Source organism: Rhipicephalus microplus, chromosome 8, assembly GCF_043290135.1.
Source record: "Rhipicephalus microplus isolate Deutch F79 chromosome 8, USDA_Rmic, whole genome shotgun sequence".
NCBI lineage: Eukaryota > Metazoa > Arthropoda > Arachnida > Ixodida > Ixodidae > Rhipicephalus > Rhipicephalus microplus.
The window spans coordinates 45,022,769-45,046,410 of NC_134707.1; the positions used below are offsets into that span (position 1 = coordinate 45,022,769).

Genomic DNA, 23,642 nt, shown 5'->3' on the forward strand with positions numbered 1-23,642 from the left:
TGTATACCGTTGCGCGTAGGAAGTAGGGCGTCAACTGAGCACAAATGCACTGGCATTTCACAAAATATTTCAACATTTGCCTCCTCCACAGTGACAGGGCCAGATTTCTGTGTTTGTTTTAGCTGTTTGTTACTGCTACGAAAGAAGCAATTTTGCCAGGTGGCTTATGTGTGCCATGAACCACGCCCCCCCCCCCCCTCAAGCACGCTAAGGAAAAAAAAAACACTTTTGGTAGTCTCTTCCCTCGCACTTGCTCATAAATTTAGAAATTTGAAACCTCGCAGGAAGTTTAGACTAAATAAAGTAGCTGTAAAACTTTTACATGCTTTTAAAGGTGGTACAAAATTTCCTGTGTAGCATAGTTTTTGTGCAAAGATTTGGTATTTTGGATGATATTTTGAACAGGTGAGTGAAACAATGTGAACAAAAAACGTTAGAGGACATGTGTTCGGTTATTCATCAGTGTATTGGTGTTTTTAGGCCAAAAAATCTTGAAAACCAAAAGCAACACTAGGCTTACTTTTGTCACATTGAGGAAAGCTTGGGAAATGGTCGAAATGTAGCCTTTTATTTTCACTTAACGAAATAATCTAGCTCACTACCTACAGGTTTTGTTTTGTTTTTACTTCCTGTCACGCACACAGCTTTTCAGTAGTTCTTGTCGAAACATATTCACTATCAAGCACTATGTACCTGACTTTCACGAGCTGATCTTTCTCAATAGCTTACGCGACTATTGTAGTTCAAAATATCGACCTACAAGTTTGAGTATACCCGCATTTACAACGCAGTCACACTGCGCCATTGCAAACGTGCGGTTCATAGTATCCATAAACTCAAATTTTAAGAGAAATATGTTGAAATAAAAATTATAGGGATCAAACTGCAGAGAATTCAAGTGCCATCGTTTACAGCTTCTATATGAAGAATTGAGTTATCGATGACACAATAAAGTGGCTTAAACAATACTTAGAACAAACTTAGGTGACGTAAAATTGTAATTCAAAACTTTGACAACTTGTTCTCATACTCTTGAGGCACTTATCGAACATTTGCAGCATTATTGCTTGCTGCTTAATTACGTTTAGTAAAGGTGTGACATACATAATCCTAATATTTTGCAGCTAAGCGCAAAGTTTGTACCTAAAAGGAAGTAAAAACTAACTATAGGATTACGTTCTTGAGAAATGACTAGACGCGGCTGTTGAACCAATGTTATCAGATTGTACCACAAGTCTTCGAGCCATTCTCGTAGGCCAATGGCATCATCTGCACTGTCTGCTTTTTTGCCTAAACTACTTCACACATTTCTCTCGACAAAATTGAAAATTCTATTTGCCAGCAAATGAGTATAGCACACCCGAAGCGTTGTGCAAGACCTAACGCCAATGTAACACACTTGATTGAGAGATTTCGAACGGAACGCTCTACCATGGCATCTACGTGCTCTCTGCTTACTCATCACGCCATGCAGCTTAGGGTGTCAAAAAACATTCGCCTCATTGACGTTTATAGAGTATTCGAAATCTCTTCACCTTTCGAGTCAACAAGGATTTTGCGGGGTTTTCGGTATTTCTTACTCGCGCTCTAAGATCAAATGAAGCTTCAGCTTGGGCACACATTACATGACTTTCATTTTTGGTTGACTTCCTGCAAGCGCAAACTGGGTCGTAAGGCGATTTCACACAATAAAAAATTCATAGACAGTTGGCATATTGTTCTTTGACTCATCTCGCTGAATAACATTGCACATTCTAGCTTTTTTTTCTGAAACAAACATTATCAGAATAGTATATACATCACCACTGCTGTGGACTAACTTTTCGCATAAATCGAGGCTACAACGAGTAAAATAGCCAATAGGTTCAGAAGTATTCAGGCACAGTATAACAGAATGTATTCCATTATTACAGCAGCTAAACAATGAAACAACGGGAACAAAGTCTGGTCAGAAAGACGGATGCTTTGAAAAAAATGCATTAGAGAAGAATTTACCTTCACATTCAAGGACATGTGGATGGAGCAGCTGCGTTCAGTGGCTCCACTGTCATTTCAACTAACTTTGCTTGAATGCCACCAGTTCACTCCTCTTGTCCTATAGGCGTTTTATCAGACGTTATGAAGTTATGTACGTAGTTCTACACTTTTTATGTTAACAAAAGAACATGTTCTTCTTTACTCTCTTCCTTGTGGTCGGCGTGGAAGGTAAAAGTCGTCAATGTTCTCATGGTAATATTAAAATCATGCAATATCAATGTTACTTCTATATCAAATTTTTAAGATTACCTTGTAGGAATTGTAATAGACAACACTGATAACCCTATGTAGTGTATAACGTGTGAAGGCCACGACACATTTATGAAAAACATCGTAATAGAGGTCAGAATTTCCACAAAGTTGTGCTCCCTAATCTGCTCGGACAACGCGAAGCACGCGGCCCTCCAACACGTCGCATCGACATAACGCAACCAAACCCCGAACTTCTGGTTACCAGCCCAGCACCTTGACCGCAGCGCCACCACAGCAGAATTACGAACATTGTTCAATTTAACGTCTTGAACACAGATAGTGTTCATCCGGTAGTTATCTGGTGGAATAGCTTACAAGAAGTGTAATTGTAAACCATGCTTTTATATATTGAATTTCTTGGGAGCGAAGTTTAATTTGTTACAATATTTTTTTAGATGTCTGTTTTGTAACTAAAGCAGAATGCGGAAATTTTGTTGCAGTTACCATAATGTTATTTGGAAGCCACCTCTGCAGCAACAAGGCCTCGTATACATCCCCTGTTGCCATCGTAAGAACACACAATTTCATAATAACATGTTAACTTGGTTAATGATAAAGTTTAAAACGAGATAGCAGTGAATACAAAGAAAAACGTACTCAAGAAGAATGTGTTACACACAGATGGACGCTGGACTTTCAACTGCACTTTCACAGGGGAAGGTCCAGCGTTGGTCTGTACGTAATACATCATTGTGTTTGGGCTGCTTCGCATTCCCTGGTACTCTGTTTCCAAGCTTAGGATAATACTTTCGCGCTGTATTCAGGCTGATGTCGACTAAAGATTCAACAGTTAGGATAAACCTTCTGAATGCAACAAAAATAACTTTCACATGTACAAGCGCAAACGTTGAGGTTTCATTCTAAGTTCCTTCGGTATTGTATGTTGCGCCAACACTGAAAGCAAGTGTAATATCAGGTATCATGTTTATTTAGAAACCTCGTGTACGCCTACAATATTCGTACCTCTGTTCAATCGTCATTTGCTATAGATTTTCCCCGAAGGTACCGAATTTCGCTCTCCCATAGTAGAGTACCATGTACTCTAAATTGCTCGGCACTCTTTCATAACAAATCGAATCTTACGATGTCATTCTCGGTGAGCTTAGCACTCTTCATAGTAGAGTACGCACAGTACTCTAAATCGTCCATTTTTTTTCAAACACTTTTGCCGTTTGGTATGGTGACCTTAAGTTTGACTGGGACGGCTTCATACTCTACGAACCATGTACTCTGAATCGTTAAACACTTTTTTAAACACACATGTAAAGTTGACGTATGCCGTAAGTTATTGAAATCAACTTATTGCCAACTTAGCGCGTTCGGACATAGCTGAAATGCCATAGTGTTATAACTGCAAATGTTTTTCCAAAAAATTTTAATAAAGCAAGTTTGTATTGAAGTGCCGATGCCTAAGGCTAGTAATACATTAAAGATGTGTCCTTGGGGCTCTCTTACGTGAAGTTTTTTATACAGTAAATGTTCTTTCGATAGAAATGTACGCTCTTCCGGTGTTTATAAAAATATTACTGATTGCAGCCTCAATATTTCTATGCTCTTGCAGCCATCACCGAAGTTTGTATGCTACTATGCCAAATTTCATCCGTTCTATGGTGCATGGCACTTTCCGTACCCCGACGGAACGCCCTGTTGGGTGCGTATTGCGATTCCACGAGCTCTTATCAGTCAACCTTTCCGATGAACAGTACGTTTCGATACCAAGTACCGATGCATTATTTAGACATACCTGTATTGTCACACAATGGTGTTTTCTATGTTCGCATGACAGGTGCATAATATTTATGATATGGAGGGTGCTACAAACATTCATAGCAACGTGTGGCATACCTACCACTCACACCTTCTTAGAACACGGTTCACGATCATGGGAAACTATTTATGTTACGTGACACATGGCGCACGCCATATGTCACGTAAACTGTAGACAAATGCATCCAGCAAGTAAATTATCAACGGATTGCACAAAACGTCCTAGGCAATACTTAACCTGTAATAATATATAGGTACTATCACATACTTAATGTTAAGCGACTCATATTTGTCGGTACGAGGATTAGCAAAAGTCGCAGGTATATAAAAACGATGGTGGTCATATATGCTGGATGGTAAGACAATATTCTTGAGACCATACCAAAACATACAGAGTATCTGAACAGCTGGTGGAAACTAGGCTAGTGGCATGCTCAAGGTGTTACAAGTAGTCGCCAGTGACACATGGGTTGTTAACAAAAACATTTATGTTTCTCTTGAATCGATCCTTTCTATAAGAAATACAAAGCCGCGAGGAGGTGCGGCCCTACTTCAGCAACATAGTTTTGCTCCAGTAAATCACCGACATTTTGCACCAAATGTAACGTAATTAAGCTTGAAAAATTCATTTCTGCTAGAAGACTAGCACTCTCGGCGTCCGTGCTAGAAGTTATATTTTACAGTGAGTGCCGCTTGTATTTACTTTAGGTGCGCACAACGTCAGCTCACTAGAGCATTTAGTCTTACCGCCTGTATCCTGCTTTTAAATGTGAAGCATTCCTGAGCAAACGAAAAGCACGGAAAGTTTCTACCTACGAGTATATCATCTAACCGGCAACATCTGAGTGCTCTCGTCCGCACCTCTTTCACATGCTATGAGAAAATATTAGAGTAAAATGATATACTATGGCGAACATGACTACCAAGTAATGACACCAATAACCTTAAAATTTTGTCGCGTACAGACCAGTTCCTATACACACGTATTTTGTATACTCTCATATAACGCGCTGTGACATATGAGTATGCGCCACATGTGACGTACACCTATTTACACAGGAACAGCGAGAACAGACAATGGTAATATAAATGGGAAAGCGTCGAAAAAACATAATTATCTGCGCTGATCAGACCAATTGAAACAATGAAAGTCAGGGTGTTACGAAAAATTTAATCCACTAATTCTACGTTACTATCGAGTACTTTAGCCGAAAGTCACGAATTTTTTTTATTTAAAAATAAATAGGAAACGGTCCTCCGGAGTTCAAGCCACCACGGAATCCAAGTGGGCACTCCAGCAGCCATTAGCACAGGCGACGCCCGATTCGGGAAAAAAAAGATGGCGATGTTACCCCAGCTCTTGCCCTTTCTCGACAGTTTTGAGTGTGTGGGGCAGCCGAGAGCTCCTAGTCGCCTGTTGTCTGTCGCAGAGATGCTAAACGTTTTAATAAGGCCCGATGGGTGTTGATGCAACCACATAGGGGGCTCAAGTACTGACCATGAAATGTTATAGCGAGGTAACAAGCATCACCTGTGTACTCCAAAAATACAGACGTCATGATGATTTAGGGTCAACATTCATCTGAATGTATGTTTCTTATTCTAAAAGAAGAATGAGCATTGTATAGGCACTGCGATAACTGGGGAATCTACGGAAGCATTGCTCAGCCTAGGACCAGTTTACTTACTAATGCTATGATTGATATTAACAGCATTGCTACATAATGTCACAATTATACCTTAAGAGCGCTTGCAAAAGGATTCGATTAAGAGAGATGGGAGACCATAGCGTTACAACAAATTTTATCACACAACCAATGGAAAGAAAAAACGAACTTTAAGTTCAGGGCAAAAACAAATATGTACGCAATATTCGGCTATCGAGAGAAATAAAACCGGGAAACACAAAAGCACAACTTGAGTTTGTTTCGAGCCCTGAGCTGACTCTAGCCGAGTAGGCATCTCGAAGGCTACTCACTAGTGGTCACGTAATAGTTGGAAATTGTTAATGTTCATGATGCGACTCTGGAACAACAATGAATTCTTCCGTCATCAAAGTCCTTGAAGTCTCACGGTCGTCGTTGTCAGGCCGCATCAGCCTCGCGATGCGTTTACCTTCTCCGCTTGCAATCGGGTCGTCGTGGGCCTTGTCAAGTTAGGCTTAACCGTCGACGCTCCAATCTGGGGACTTTAAACTTGGTCGTAGCTGCCCTGTGGGGAAGGCGAAGACCAGCAGTTCTCCCGGGAACTGAGGGTTCGAGCTGTCACAGGTCTGGAGAGCGTCTCTCGGGGTTTACGAAATTGGCGGCAGCTTTCTGGCACTCCAACGCCGCTACCCTCTGATCCGGGAAACTCCAGCTTTCGTTGCGAGAGCGACAATCTCGTACGACCTGCTTCGTTTGGCGCACCACAAGACAGTCCCACCTCATCTTCTGGGGATTTTCCCATCACCACTCGAGTCACGCGCCATGACCTTTTCCCTAACCAATCTCGTGCGTGAACGTGGCACACATGTGCAGCATTGGGGCCTCGCGTACCATCACTGCATTCCACCACTTGGCATGCATCTCACGCCCTTTTATACTCATGACAAGTAGCTTGTGATGATCTGAATATCATATGTTGCATTCGGTGGTGTAATGGTTGCTTCTGTGTCGAGCAATGTGAAATGGGATTCGAGGTGTACTACGCGCCTCGTTTCAATTAAACTGTTGTCGGTGCTCTAAAATAAGTGCTGATTTTATGTCATACTACAAGTCACCCTTTAAACATCAGGGTAGTCCGCGTGCTTGGTAAGCGGACGATGTGCATACAACTCCGTTCACAATGTCACGAGGTTGATGCATCACGTTGCGCCTGACCGAAAGCCAAACGCTTCTTTATAGAGAATAGCTCACTGATTCCTACGCATGTAATCTATTCCCATAGTACGTGGGTTCTACCGAGTTTTTTTTTAATCACCGTCACTACATGGTAACACTAAAATGCACGCTCATTTGATATTTCAGCAGACAAGGCTTCCTTGGACAACTGGAGTTTGCATAAACGGGCAATGCACAATGCTAAATGGTAAATTTCTCCTCTCGCATGAATCTATATTTGTTCCGCTTATAAGAAAAACTTACGTAATGTCGAGTGGTGTGAAGGTAAGCAAGAGTAAATGTACTTGTAGAGGAAAAAAAACTTTCGGTAGCTACGAACTGATTTCCCCAATACATTGAAAATAATGAAGGGGTTACCCTAACCTTCCTAATTTTTATCATTCTTACCCCCAGTTTTCTCTTTAACTCCGTTGCAGTACTGTAAAAGAACTTGTTGTTGGGCTAGACGGTACATCATTTCTAGACGTTGAGAAATGCAGTACTGTAGTATGCATGACTATACTGTGCTTCAGCCTCAACACTTTTTCATTCTGCTCTCCTTCTATTCTTTTTCGCACTCGCTTGCTATACTGTAGTATTCATGACTATATACGATTTCTCTTTTTTGTTTTTTTCACGTTTTCTGTACTCATGTCTTTGTCTTTACCTATGTCTATTTATTATTCTCTTTATGTGTTTAAGTCTGTGTGACTTCCTGCTGCTTTTCCAAGCCTTTCTCTCTATGCACCCACTCTAACGCGATCTCATGGTTTCCATAGGTGCTTGTTCTAATAACGAGTGGGGAATGTGAATACGCTGGTTCTTATTCTTTCTCATGAAAAATGCTTCGGTTTCATTTGTTTCTTCTCCTCTGCATCTCCAATCGTGTCTCACATCACTGTCCACCATATTTCTTAGCCTTACTCTATCCCTGTAATGCTCTCGTCTTACTTTGTCCGGTCCTGTCTCAGTCCAGTCTTACTTCATTCTGAGCGCAGCTTTTCGGAACAATCAAGAACAGTAAGTAAATATTCAAATCAATATGAAATAAACGTACCTTAGTCGTGACTACTAGGCGTGTGAAATGAATGAGGGGCTACGCGCCTTGTGAGAGGTATCAAATCAATAGTGCTACGAACGCGATTAGTGTTCCGATTTTCCAGAGAGCAGAGTCCTATGGCACGTGTTCGAACGACAAGTGGAACAAGAGAACTCGGCTATAGAAATGTTTATTATATTTATTCGCGCGATTAACGATAACAACCAACCAGTATTGAAGGTACCGCAAAAGTGCGAAGTAATGTGTGAACTTTTAAATGACATTACTATGATAGGCATCTGAGTATGATCAAGTCGACTTAGAGTAAGAGAATATTAGCACAGCGGAAATAACAGATCTTTCAGTACTGGTCTAGAAATTGAACAAAGACATTACAAAATAGTTTGTTCATAACAAAAAACGTCGAGAACAAGCACATCTCGCCAGCTTATATGTGAGATATTAGGTCTGACGATTATAAACATGAATCATAGGAATCCAAATATCACAAGACTAGGAGTAATAGAATGAATGGGAATTCACAATAGTTGTGATAAGAAAAAGCGAAACAGCGATGAGTATAAAACTTGGCGCTTTGTCGAATGTTGATGCTGAATTTAACAAAAGAAAAATCAACATTAAATGATGAACAGATACACTGCGTTCGTGAGCTATTGGTGACGTAATATCGCCACATTTGATAAAACGTTTCTGTTAAGGTGGCACATAAATTAACATAACTTAGAAAACAAAGCAAGCTGGAAGCTTTCTGTCTGAACTGCCGCAAAATAAATATGATAGTAACATTTTTCAGCAGCTGTTCCGTTCTCTACACAGAGCATAGTACTTTGAACACCGAATTACATTAAACAGCCCACATATTACTTTAAACAGCTCATAAAGCTGAAGCTCCCCTAAAAGGGGACAGATTAAACACCTTATCATTCATAAACGAGGAGCATGGCCTTTATTTTACCGCGAAAGCTCTATGTGGGCAAGGAAACAAAAATGCATCCGGCCGTGGTGTCACGAGCAATCTCCATTGGTATTCCTATTAGTTACGTCAATCTTAGTGCCATACCCAAGCATGCAGAACATCGGCTGCGTAGTGAGTGACGTCGTCCATATCATTGAATTCTTGGCATTGAGCACGTGCACTTCAGTTTCTCCTGAAACCTTCTGCATGGGTATGCCATAGACAACTCTAGAAGAGCACCGAATGTAGAAACGTGCGAGAACTATCATTCGCTGAACTTACGGGGCAGTCTGGGCACAAAAACGGACCAGGCAGGCTGAGTCCTGGCAGCAAGTGCGTATAGCGATGATCAGGCAGCCTTCCAAGCCGTACTAAATTGCGAACGGGAATGGAAGTGCCGGTGGCGGTCAGGTCCAGCAAACCACACCACCGAGCAAGATCACGATGTCAAACGCTTGCGACGACGCCGCACCAAACAATTAATGCGTGGTCCTTCAAGAAAGAAAAAGGGCAACCGATTTCTGCGTGTCAATAGGCAACATGGTGAAGTGACTACACCGAACAAGTGGCGTTCAGACGCCAACGAGATGATTGCGGGAGTGCGTTCAACGGGGGAACAATGCCCGCTTTCCGCGGGAGTTTATTCAGCGCTGCTTTGGTTTCGGCTGAGATATCTATGATTGCCTGCGGTTCGAGAGCCACTGTGATTAAGGCATTGCGAAATGCATTTAACCTCTCATTACACTCCTCCATGAACATAATCACGCGAGGCACAATGTGCGGCATGTGAAATAAACGCTTTGGTAAACCCAAGCCAAACGTGTGTCTGACTTCATTTAAGAGTACGAACATGTCACCAATCTAGATAAGTAATTGGTAAGCGAGTTGGTTTATTATTACAGTGGCATTCTTACGGTCTCTATTCCTAGTTTTGCGCTAAAAGGTCCCGTAAAAATGCCACAAATAATTTTGAAAGGCTTCAGTGGTACACGGCGGTTGAAACCACTGCTAAACACCGGGGCCAAACGTTCAAGCTTTCGCTCGTTAACCATTTGCACTGAGTGCTTGGACGGTGATTTTTTTGTCAAAGAACGTGCTTTCAAGAACGTTCATGGAAATAGTGAATGATGAAGAAAATAAGCAAAGCACAAAGGGCTCACTTTTTGTTTTAATTGTAACGTACGTTGATCAGTGAAAAATAAAGCTGCGGGAACTTCATTCATCGCGAAAAATGCCGTGTTATACTTTTCTATAGGTATCTTTAAGGGAGGATACAATTTTGTACAGTGCGCGTAAGTATACCTCCAACTTGCTAAATAAGTAGCTGTAAACCTTTTTTTACATAAATGCATGTTTTCTGTTACCATGTTTCAATGTAGGCATGTCGCTGACCGAGCATCCCTTACTAAGATTACTGTATTGTGTACAATGAAATATGCAACAACGTGTTTCCTCTCTAATTATAGATGAAGTAGAAACAATACAACCGAATAAACACTGATTTAGTAAAAGCGTTGTCTATGAGCCGGACATGTGTATATTGGTGATTGATTTCTATAGTGCTGAAAAATGTTTGTGGAACGAGTGATGCAAATGTTATAGAGTAGTGGACACATTCATATATGGTAGTTTAAGCGTTAATTAAATTTGTTTACGATACAGCCCTCAGAACTGTTATTTGCTGTTTGTTTACAGGCGTGTCAAAAGAGTGCTTCGTGATTAAGTATCACGAAGTGACCCGTTCCAACAGCCTTGTATTGCTGTTGGAACTGAGTAACCTAATTTTTTTCTTATTAGCATCAAGACTCAGGCCATGTGACGGAGTATATAAAAGAGTGAGTTCTATATCTCTTACGTTCTTAAGTATATTTATTGCATTCATATATGTATACAAAGTGAATTGCTAGCTTCCATATCTAAGGTAGAAATTATATTAGAATATGGGCTGAACTCGAGAGGGAAAAATAAATTGAAAGAAAAGGCAAGTACGTGAATCAGAATTCCTTTGCAACCCTGCACTGAAGGGAGAGATGGCGGGAAAAAAGATTAGAAGGAAGGCACAGAGAGAAGGAGATGGGCGAAATAAAATAATCGAAGCGGAGGTGCTAATAAAGCCATTTCAATCAGCTAGTATGACCTGAGAACTTCAATAAGGTTTTGACTGATTTCCTGTTCTAAGACAGATCGTGTCGCCATTCGAGCACTGACTGCCTCGACAATGGTTTGTCGTCAAGCTGACCCCGCCACGGTGGTATAGTGGTTAAGGTACTCGGCTGCTGACTCGCAGGTCACGGGTAGGAATCACGCCTGCGTCGGCTGCATTTCCGATGGAGGCGGGAATGTTGTAGGCCCGTGTGCTCAGATTTCAGCGCATGTTAAAGAACCCCAGGTGGTCGAAATTTTGGGAGCCCTCCACTACGGCGTCTCTCATAATCATATGATGGTTCTCGAAGATTAAACCCCACATATCAATCAATCGTCAAGGCGGGCTGATGCAGCAGCTATTGGCCGTCTACGAGCGCTGTAGCGAGAGCAGTAACAAAAAAAAACGTGCTCTATTTCATCGCGGTCGCAGTGATCGCAAGCAGCACTGTTTTCTAGGCCGATTTAAAAAGGAAAAATTTGGTGAGAGTGACACCAAGCCACAGTCAGCCAAGCATTGTTGTCTCAAGCTGAGAATCCGGACTGAGGCTGAAGTCGACGAGACGGATGCAGCCTATGTATCCCTAAACTTGCTTTATTCGATGGAGACTTCGCATCTTGATCAGCAATATGTTGTATTTTCATGGCAGCATCAGTCCTTGAGAATGGGATCCATCCGTCTAATGTGTCTTTGTTTGCAGATAAGGCCGCTGCGTCGGCATGCTTTTTGTCCATTATGCCGCAGGAACTAAGAACCCACTGAAACGTGATGCCATGTCTTTTGACAAAGATGTGGCGGAGCAGCTCTCCCATTTTTAGCCTTAGTTCTCCATGAGGTCCACACGTATTCCGCATACGAAACCAATCACTGCAGTGCTTCTTTAGAGTTCATGAACATGGTACATTTTGAGACTTGTTGACGATGAGTTACTGTATGTATGCTACGGAACCAGCAAGCTCTCCAGTACGGTGATGTTACTAGAACAAGCCCTCAAGCCCAAAAACTACATCGTATTTCCAACATTGAAACGTTTGCTTAGGTCGTGTACTAAAACAACTCTCTTGTCGTACGTTTTACTTCGGTTGACATCGCCTTCCAGCCGCGAAAATACATTGATGTCCTGAAGATCATTTGTTTAGAAAATATTCCTTGAGTATGCTGTTAATAAAGTTGGGAAAAAAACACAACACCCGCGCAGAGTATTCACGCCTTCTCTCGAAGGCAGCGCGAAACCAGCGTCAACTCATTCATGCGTCCATCTAGGGGGTCACAATAAAAAGGATTGCACATCTAAACGACGCTATACCTGGCTGAAACAAGTAGCGACGTTTGGCTGAACAGTAAGAATGAACGCTTCAGCCGCCAGGATGCTCAGTACCCAAAAGCCGGACACACTCGCTGGTCAGTTCGCTACAACCCACAAGAATGCTTCTCGGGAATATCGGCATGTTTCTAGAGCTAAATTAGTCGGCAATATGCTGTGGTACCCGTGCGGATACCGTACGGGTATTTACACGGTCATTTCGTTTGCTGATAATATTATTTGCATCCGCGTGTGTTTCGCTGGATATGTTTACATCAGCTCTAACGTGCGTCCCAAAATTCAGCATGTATGTTCATGCAGCGTACGTCATCAGGCGCCCAAGCCGGTGACAAAGCGTGGGACATGTCACTGCTCATTTGGCAAGAAATGTTTACCCGGGTGGTCAATGGCTACGAGCTATAAGCTTGATTATATGCTTTCTGTTACATTAGTAGATGTGTATTAAAATGACCACCATTGCGCTAGATTATAACTGTGCCAGTGTGATATGAAAAAGAAGAATACCAAAAGGTAAAAGAGCTTAGCACGAAAAGAGAAGTTTACAGTGGCCGTGACATGATTATGGGACAGTTAAACCGGTAAATCCTGGGTGCGTAACATGACTTTCTTGGCTTCTCGTCTTCCCTGGACGTAGACCCAGTAGAGTCTAACTACAGACTCTTGCAGACCTTGCGAGAACGTCGAAACTACAGCGCCAGAGGTCATTGTGCAAACCTGGCTCTGGCACCCCCGGTGGAAGAGTGGATTTTTCGTCACTCGTACTCTGCTCGCGCCCCACAGGGCAAACTTGGCACTGCTACTATGTAGACAATTCACGTGTGAAATGGTGGCTTGGCGACGGCTGGTTCTCAGCGCATGCGCAGCTAGGCGAGTTGAAACCGAAGTGCTCTGCTGTGGCCTAATTATTGAACAATGATAGTGCGAACATCTTTTTACGCGTCTTCTTTTTGCGGCCACTCGCTTTCTCAGGAGATTTCAGAGCTAGATTTTAAAACCACCACATACTCCAACACATTCATTCACGACGATACAAGTGTTGAAAAGTAAACAATGACAATGTCTATCGGAGTATGACATGTGTAAAAATAAAAATACAATGAATTTAACTTTTTTACAGGAAGGATACACGACGTCATGTAGCTACACATGTTCTGACGTGACTGGAGAAGAACGTGTGAAGAACTACGAAGAAGATACTCCTTGCATTGTAAGCCATTTTATTGTGCATGACTTCTGCAACACTACCATGTGAGACAGTAAGTAGATTATTCATATCATCCTGTCTTCACCTAATAACGTTGAAGTTGTATAGAGTGATCCCTTTGGCAATATGCTTTGTTCAGTTTCACGTATGATATTTTGAGACCTTCAAGCAGGAAATGAAAGGCAGCGCTACATAATTCCACAGACCTGTTTTTTTCTCTAGACAAGCATATACCAGACCTTGGGCTTAACCCCCTCCCCTGGCCTACCAATTTCTTTTGTGAAGATCAGTGAGCATTGTGAGCCCAATAAGGAGACAAAAACGGACACATCATTCTTATAGCAAGATTCCAATTACAATTTTTGCGATGAAAAGCGAAGAGGGGAAGTAAAGCTATAACTTATTTGTTTCGTAACAAGAATCAACTACTTTGCTTTGAAATACAATGTTGCCTGATATTGTCTCCCACAAAACTTGTTTAAGACAAAAATGACGGTTTTTCGGCTGGCTGTTTAGCTAGGCCATCTAACCATAGCCATAATTTTTCCGCGGGCAATTTACCCGGCAAAAAATAGAGCACAGTGTCTGCCCTAGTAGTTTGTTATTTGCGTAGAGAAAGTACCGCCTGTAGACTGTGTGTGCTCCCCGAGTGTGCTCGTGATTGTGTGTACCTTCTCATCTTTCTGCAATCTCTTTTCTCCCCTTTATTCCTTTCCCAGTGCAGGGTAGCAAACCGGATGTACGTCCGGTTAACCTCCCTGCCTTTCCTTGCATCTTTATCTCTCTCTCTTTAGAGAAAATACAAACTTCTACATAATCGCTCATAAAAAATGCTACAAGCTCAAAGTACTTACATGTGATAATCAGCATATATCTTGCGAACAAATGTGAGGAATCAATTATTTACTTTAGGTTTATTGTTGTGAGCATTTCAAATGTTCATTTTAAATGATAGTCAAAGTTGCCAAAGTAGCCATCGTATAAGTTCACTAAAGTGAGCAGCAATGTATATCAGGAATTTAGGGTGTTCCACGCAACAAAGCCACATTATAAGCATAATTCTTGTCTTTGTGTAATGGCCCCCATTGTTTCAAACATCTGGAAGTCATTTAACCTCAACTCAAATTGCGCACTACACAAGTCTTTATTATGTTCTCCTCCGGCGAAAAGAGACCATCACGGTCGAAATTGGAGCTACGTCTTCAGCAGCCGTATATCATAACCACTTAGCCAGCGTGAAAACCGTATGATAATTTTTCGCTGACCAGAGGTCAAACTTCGAATTGTGGAGTTTTTTCTTGAAGACGCATAATAACGAACGCTATTTTCGGAACGTTAAAGGAGTTTCTTGTTTCAACTTAGCTGGACATTGTGCTTTTTTCTTCATTTCAAAGCGCTCGAGTGAAGAGGTGGAAAGTATCAAACTGGCCGGCCTATGCAAGAAGGGCGTCTGCGTGGAACCATCTGAAATAGGTGTGCAAGTCTTTGAGACAATTTTAAAGAACAGTGTATTAGAAGGCCCATGAGCCTATAGGCTCTGCCAAGACCTGGCTTCTTATTTGTGTCTCAAATAGAGAGCATTGAAAGAGGTTTTGGCAAGCTTCTAATCTTCTCTCGTCTTTTCCGCATTACCACTGAATGATATCTCATGAACAAGCCCAGACTGCCACCCTACTTAAGGTAAAATAAAATGAAATGCCACAAATAAATTTTTTGAATAAAATAACAGCTTTAACATTATTGCTAAAACAGGAACAAACTCGAATATACGGATATCAAGTAGAATATTGAGCAATAGAAGGTTCCGTTACACGTTGTTTGGAGCGCGGTACACGACAATGACGGCTTGCAGGAACTTCATTTTATAGTGTATGAAGAAGTAAAAAATATAAAAACTTGTATAGAATAGGATACTGAGTGCTCCCTTTTGGATTCAACGGCTAATTTTTTTCATTGTGCTTAAATTTATAAAAATTAGTTGCTAGACTGCCATCATTCAATAGAAATTTAACAAATGTATAATTCTTTTTGAAAATAGATGTCTACAAGAATGTAAGTGTATGAGTGTGGTAAGAAATAAGCAGCTACAACAATATCGGTTCATATCGTCCCAAAATGTTGTCGCTTACCATACTTTTGTCACACCTAGGAAACCACGAAACAAAACAAGCCCACCCTGAACGACTTATGAGATGCAAAGAGAAAGAAAATAGCCGGGCAAGTATCTTATACTTTTTTTAAATTCTTGTAAGACATCTGACTTCAGAACCAATAGGGTTCGATAGCCTAGCAGTTTTGGTTGTACAAGAATACCTCAAAAATTACAGCCAGCTCCTTCTCGGGTACAGTTTCAAAACAGCGAAACTGAGCTACCTTTCTCGGGCTCCCCTTCATCCATATTTGTGCGTCTCTCATTGGTTAACCCTTTACAAAGGGTCTCACCATCGTCCAGCTTGGCGCGGCTCACACCTTTCTCTCCTACCGACTTCCACTACTACCACGTCGCAAGACCCCTAACCAGGGCTATGACAGCGGACGGGGAAATCTCGGCTAAGAACAGTTTCACCATTGAAAAGCCTCCTGCTAGTATTTTAGAAACCAGTCTTGCCCTTTGTGCCGGTGATTGGGTAATATCTACATTTTTTCGTAGGAAGTGCGACAGTCTGTCACCAGGAATTGAGGTGATGTAACTGATATCGAAAACTGCGTTTCAAACTCGTTCAGCGTGATACGTGATTTTCGAGAATGGCAAATTTAGTTACACTGAACCTCACTTTATACTGTAAAATAGAATTAACAACATGAAAACATCAGCACAGTAGGTTTCCGCGTGTTCTTTATTGTTCTTTGCATCATCATCATCATCATCATCATCATCATCACTCCGCCCACTGAGGGGCAAAGGTCTCTCTCACGATTCCTCAACCAACCTGGTATCGTGCTTTCTGTAGCCACGTTATATCAGCGAACTTTTTTATCTCATCGCCCCCCCCTAACTTTCTGTCTCCCCGTCTTGCCTTTGCATTCACTGGGAATCCATTCAGTTACTCTGAAAGACCAGCGGTTATTCTGCCTACGTGGTACGTACCCAGCCCATTTCTCTTCTTCTTGATTTCAACTATGATATCTTGAACCCCGGTTTGTTTGCTGACCGACTCTGCTCTCTTCTTGTACCTTGATTACACCTATTTTTTTCTGTCCATCGTTCGCTTCCTCATCTTCAATTTAAGCTGAACCCTCTTTGTCAGTATCTAGGTCTCTGCTCCTTAGGGAAGTACCGGGAAGATGCAGTGTCACGTACCTTCCTCTTGAGAGTTAGTGCTAGATTTCCATTCATGATATGAGAATGCTTGCCGAATGTGACCCACCCCATCCGTATAATTCTAGTTATTTCAGTCTCATGGTTCGGTTCCGGGGTTACAACCTGTCTTAAGGGTAGGTATTCCTTTGCAAATTCTAGCGTCGCTCCACCTACCGCAAAGCGCTGTTTTCCGCCGGGACTGTTGTGCATTGCTTTAGTGTTATGCATAATACTTTTGAGACGTCGTTTTCCGCTTTCCGTGTGCAATTCAGTAATAATGGACTGTTTTTGTACCTAGAGTTAATAATCAAGGCGATGTCATCAGTAACTTGCAGGTTACTAAGATACTCTCTATTCATTCTTATGTACAAGTGTTCCCAATCTTTGACCCTGTGAACCTCCTGTAAATTCGTGGTGAATAGCAATGAACAGATTGTGTCTGCCTGCCTTAAACCCTTCTTTATGGGGATTCTGTTCCTTTCTTTATGCAGAACTGTGGTGGTTGTGAATTAGATGTCGATTTCTTTGGGTACGTTTAGAGCACCCGTTACTATTATGTATCATGCATACGTTTATAGAAAGAGAGATGCAGAGCACTGGAGGAGACCAGCTTGTCAATCTTTTGTATACATCTCACGTGCCGGGATCAGGTTCACAGTAAAGCGCTTACTACTGGCTCTAACAAGGCTACAAACGGTGTATTCCGGATTAATATGAGTGACCAAAGTATAAAATATTACAATGAACAGAAAAAATTGCGAAGTAATTGCAATAATGTACTTATAATGGCCAAACTATTTTATAAGCATATGATTCACTTGAGCAGAGCACGAGTAAGGGCTTCACCACCTCGCCGTGCGTGCGCATGCTCCTCCTTCTGCACCGTATTTAGATTAGTGCGGTACAGAGTCACTAGGGGACTTTATCTGAAGTGGGAAACGACCTTACGGTGTTAATGCAGAAAGTGCATGTCGCAACTGCCATAGCAAAAAGGAAATAAAAAGCGCAGCAAAAAGTGGCCTTTCTGACGCACCCCAAGTGCCTGTCACTGTGCCTGTCACTACACTGTGCCGGTGAAGGATTTATTGATGTCGTGGAAACACCACATGCTTATGGAGGTATGGTAAAGTGATCCCCCCTCTGCAAAAAATTAAATTAGCAAGTTTGACAGCTAAAAATTCACTGTACTCTGAGGAATGAACTGTGGAAGCCCGACGTCGAGCGGCTGCTCCAAGTGGTTTAAACGCCGCGCTGAAGTCCATCGCGCGCCCTCTGGAGTAGGCACATCACTAAATACGAAGCAGTAGGAACTGTACGAACCGGAATCACTGTGTGCCTATTGGGCGCACTTCCTCAGGTGTCTCAGTAGCAGAGCTGCCAAGCCCTTTTTTGTTTTGTTTTAACGTAGTTTGTTCACCATTATTGAAGCATGTCTAAATATAACGCTCCTAGTGTCTTTTTCTCGCAGAAAATGGTCCTCTGGAACTGTCATTACTATTGTCAAATAAACCACGCGTGGTACAGTGGTTACTACAATAGCAACCTTACCAGCGCATGCCACGTAAGTTCATTTTTTTGAAGCACAACACTATTCCCAATGAGAGTTTTCAGAAAGTGAACGTCTATAAAGGTAGTGAGCGAAATGGATACTAGAAGAGAAATTTAACTGTGAACATACCTTTCAATAAATTACATAATCCAGGTTTACTATGAGAATAAGCTGAAGACTGCTCTCTTAGCTATGTACTCTTTCAAAGACACTAGTTTGAGGGGACATGTATAGAGCATGTCTGCTTCAATAAGCAAATTTTTTCTCAAATTGCCTCAGAAGTGGCAAGGTTCTACAATGTTCTGAATGCAGTATTGCATTAAATGAGCTATAGGAGCAAGAAAAACAACGCCAATTGCTTATACTGAACCATAGAATATGTGTGCATTGCATATTATCAAACAACAAAAGCCTCCCCTCCATACGTTTCTATATTACTCTTTTTAGCCTCAGATATAAAGCACTATCGGGTCTCGGCTTCACGGCAAATCCTGTCGTCGTCATGACAGCCCATGCTAAATGGGCAATTTCAGCACAGATTCACTAAAGGCCACTACTCGCCACCGTTCCATAGTAGGAATATTATCATTGAAAGGTTTGTTGCTACTGCCTTAAATAATATCTTTGGCTAAGCAGCGGGGAGAGGATTCCTCACAAAATTTAGCAAGGCACCCACTTCTTATTTATTACCAGAAACACAAATGCGATTTTTTACCATGAAGGGACGTGTTTGAAACCACACTTCCAGAAACATGTCTGCAGCGTGATCGCGACTTAAGCAGCAAACAGTAAAGATATCACTGTGGTTAAGACTAGCGACCACGGTACACCCTTTAGGTTTCACATTATGCAAACTGAATGGCCCAGTTATATGTTTCTCACCGCCATTTTTATGTGCAGTCGTATACTAAACGTAGTTCTCGTTAAGCAAATGAACATTCAAAAGTTCAGATATATGACTCACTGGCTTTAACGGCGTATGGTAGGTACGGCAGTTGTCACTCTTTAAAAACATATTTTACATATACACCCTTGTTGACTGCCTGTTTATTCTAAATAATCTCATACCCCATCCATGGGCTAGAAGTGGTCTATACATCGCTTGAAGGCTGAAAGCATAGAAGAAATAGAAATATACTGTCTAGGAGAAGTTCTACGCTTCTTTATTGTTCATATTGACCTATAGTAAAGTGAAGTGTAGGACTAGTTTGTTTTGTAAAACGAAGTACTAATAGCGTGATATTCTACACGGAGACACAACAGGCATCGCTTATCCTTGTCTCTTGTTTTGTGTTAACTCCCGTGCAGGACATCGCGTTGTTCCTACTTCATATCGACCGGCTTCTTGCCTTTTGTAGCTCTTATTTGGTACTGTAATTTATGCGCAGCTTCCTAAGCCCACCAGAGAACAGCCTTTGGGATGGTGCTGCAGAGGAGAGTGTATTAAGAAGCAACACTGTGGAAAGAAACACACGAGTTCACGGTGAATATTTATGCCACTTTACTATGTTGAAGCTTCAATGATTTCCACCTTGCGTTCCACAAGTGCTTTCACAAGAACTCATACAACGGCCCTTTAGGACGACAATTATTACCGACCTAATCATATAATGTTGTGAGAGAAAAAAAATAAAATTAAGGTGAATACATTTTTGTGCTTGACCGTCTATTCTGCAATGGTGAATATACACTGAAAGATCGATGGCCAGACAGGCCCCTGAGAGCTGTGGAATAGAAGATAAGCGTGCGCATCAAAAGCGTGTACATTTATCAGAAAAGAACCTGGATAGCTTACTCAGTTAGATCACGTCAATAAGTGTGCTTGCTCTTGTATTCACTGGGTTACATTACCTATAGCTGATGATGGTTGTTCAATACATAAGCGTATTGATAGTCATAGTACACGTTTTGTTCTATCCCAAATATTATTCAATAGCCCTGCATTCTTTGGTTTTTATTTCCAGTGGGCTACCTAATTAAAGTATTTGTTGTCTTAAGTCTCCCTCACTAGGCGCAGAGGAGGTTCTTGAGTCGAGGTCACAATGAATAAGTGTTAGTAAACTAATATGTGACGCAGTACCATAGCCTGGGTTGTCTGCAAACTGCTCACAGCGATGCACCTACTACACGTATATCCGTTGTTTTAGCGAAAGCAGGTCGTGGCTTAGGAACCATGGCAACGCTAAGTTATATTCACCATGCTTGTGCCCCTGATGAGTACGTTGAGTACGTTTCATGCTCCACTAGGCCAAACCCTTGTTCAGGCTTAAACATCTCGCCGTCCCGAACTGGTGCAACTATGACTCAAATTTTCTTTGCTCTTTCATTTTTGGTGAAAATTGCGTGCTCGGTGTCCCGATAATGTGAGGCCTTATCCTGGCTTACAACCCGCATTCCAACTACGTATCAAATGCAATCGCTCAATACGTATTTTGTCCTGCTTTTGCAGAAGGCTTTGAAGCTGATGTGGGCTTTACTATTGTGACTACACATTGGTAAACAAACCTCATTTTCTGAGTACACAAATCAGCTACTGTTATAAATTTTTTGCTCAATATTTGCCCAAATTTCAACTCAAGCATGTTGCCTTTATTCCGCCATGGCTTTATTTCGCCAATGTTGCACGACCTTAAGCGTGTTACTGGGCAAAAAAAAAATTCGGTGTATGCCATGTACCATGTGACTTGATGTCATGTGAAGGATGCGCAAGTCAGATAACTGTGGTGTAATTAGGCTTTATAGGGCAAAACCATCTTGAATTTCCAATAAATACTTACAGTGGAGTCAAGAGTTCCCAAACCACACTGTCTTAAAATACAAGGGATAGAGCCCTGAGAACTTTGACCCTCCTGTACATATGAGCTCACTAAATCTACGCATGTCATGGTTTTTCGGCGGAGCTTAAATTCAAGATCTCTGAACGATAAAGGTAACTTTCATTTTCGAGTGCTTTCTAATAAACACCAGAATATTATTCCAGGTTTTTGTTTTGGCGTTTTCTATACAACTGAAACATTAGATTTACCTTCCATATTTCCACCTAATAAAAATTTTGATTTCATACAAATACGCCAGACAACAGTATTCCTTTAGATAATGAAAATAGCGTGTAGGGTCTACGAAAACGTGCTATCTGTTATTTGATTATTTCTGTATTGTTCAAAGAGGAGATATTCCTTCATTATTTGCTTAGGAATCCTACACCTAGCAACTTACGTAAAAGAAAATAGGAGATGTATGATAAATATTGTTTTTTCAGGCTACTGCTCATGACTCCATACGTCTTAAGATAGCGACGCACGCAAGCCAAACGTAGTATTTTATTTCGCTAGCTAAAACTTTTCAAGAAGTTCAGCAATCTTCGCTTTGTTCCAACAAAAGAGCCTCACGAATTTTTTTCTGAACTAATATAGTCAATTGAAAGGTTCCCGAAATTTTGAGCGTCACGTTTCACAGATGTATTAAAATCTAAGTCAACGAAAGCATTGCATGTCACAAAGAAAGTAGGTCTAACAACCAGGGATGTCTCAACCAAATGTTTTTTTACTAATTAGGGTAGCTAACGTTTGTCTACTTATTGAAATTTTTGGGCACCTGTAAACGATCTCGACTAACTGCCCTAACTCTTTGAGCAAATGATTATCACTTCTGCATAGAACATACAGCTGTACCCATAATGTGACGTCATAACTGTACGTCGCTGACGGCAACAGTGGAATGAGCCTCATGTGGAACAAGCGCATGAACATTTTTTTTCCTCTGTGCTACCACTGCCCAACGATTTTTGTAATTTAAAGATATGTCAAGTGCTTGATTATTTTACATCTGTTCGTGTTTTTACATAATGATACCATACTTGACAGAACTTTATATGAATTTATGTAGCTAATCCTGTTGCTACTGCCATCAATTTTCTGACTACAGGATGTCTGCTTGAAAACCACACACAGTTATGATGTCGATGGCTTTTTTCGATTTGCCACTCCGACAGTGGAAGCAGTAAAACAAACAAAAGGACAAAAAAGGAGAAAAAAAGCTGTGTGAGCTGCCATGAAGGTTGGCGTTTCCGTGTTTGGAATCCCTGACATATTCTTCGAACATTAGTACACGTTTCTCATTTCGTAAGACTTGAACTCACTTCACAACAACGTCACGCATTACTTAATTTTGTTTCCGTGCCTACATTTTGGTACATTCTTTTGATCTGTACTTCCTTCAACGTTCTTGTAGCCATCTTCTCTTTTAGAACGCAGTATCCGATATTTTCGTATTTTTGGAACTGACATTGTTTACGTGCTTTTAACAACTAAGGGATGAAGTGGATGCATCGCGTGTGTGAAGGGTAGCGAGGAAGAGGAGAGAACTCTCTCATTTTTGAATTCGCGGAAGTGGGGGCCCTTTAAAAGCAGGTGAGCCGTGTGAACGCCTATAACGCTAGAACGTATCATGATTTCATACTGCTCAGCTACCCGCAGTTATCGCTATTTGCCCTTTTGTAAACACACAAAAGAAGTGTTATTGGTTGATCGTGCACGATATTCATGCGAGAGAAGGAAGAACGGATTAGTGGCTACATATCGAAACAGTGCATGAGACAAATATCTTTGCATAATTCGCGTATATGAACCAACCGAGAGCTTGTACACTATAAACGTCACGGGAACTACTGTGTGCGCCACAGAAACGCCCAGTGGCGTAATATATGAGAAGAGAATATTGCGCTCGTTTTTTGTGTGTGTTTTGAGAGCATGGTAAGTGACCCTTTAAGGGGCTGATTATGAGAGCACACAGACATATATATATATATATATATATATATATATATATATATATATATATATATATATATATATATATATATATATATATATATATATATATATATATATATATATATATATATATATATATATATATATATATATATAAGGGAAAGAAGTGTATACCTAAGGGCTCGTTTTGACACAATTGACACAATAATAATGAGATCTAACAGACAGTAATGCCAAGGAATGTATATATATATATATGTATATATATATGTTTGTAGGTTGATAGATAGACAGACAGATAGATGGATACATTTAGTACGCAAAAAATGCTTCACATTTACAATCTCGAGAGCGAGAGGGAGTAGTCAAGGAAAAAGGAAGGAATGAAAAGTCACAGCTTTACCACAAAGGTGAAAC

At 41.1% G+C, this 23,642-nt stretch overlaps 1 protein-coding gene across 1 annotated transcript in view; it reads left to right on the forward strand.

Moving 5' to 3' along the window:
• Positions 1-23,185, forward strand: part of LOC142768983 (uncharacterized) — a 125,893-nt gene extending 102,708 nt beyond the window's left edge. The window contains exons 7-14 of the mRNA XM_075871665.1: positions 3,851-3,940; positions 7,068-7,125; positions 10,730-10,767; positions 13,517-13,606; positions 14,998-15,076; positions 15,753-15,820; positions 18,373-18,465; positions 19,842-23,185. Of these exons, the coding sequence (XP_075727780.1) occupies positions 3,851-3,940; positions 7,068-7,125; positions 10,730-10,767; positions 13,517-13,606; positions 14,998-15,076; positions 15,753-15,820; positions 18,373-18,465; positions 19,842-19,940 (615 nt within the window). The 3' untranslated portion in view covers positions 19,941-23,185. The remainder of the gene's footprint in view (positions 1-3,850; positions 3,941-7,067; positions 7,126-10,729; positions 10,768-13,516; positions 13,607-14,997; positions 15,077-15,752; positions 15,821-18,372; positions 18,466-19,841) is intronic.
• The last annotated feature ends 457 nt before the right edge of the window (positions 23,186-23,642 follow it).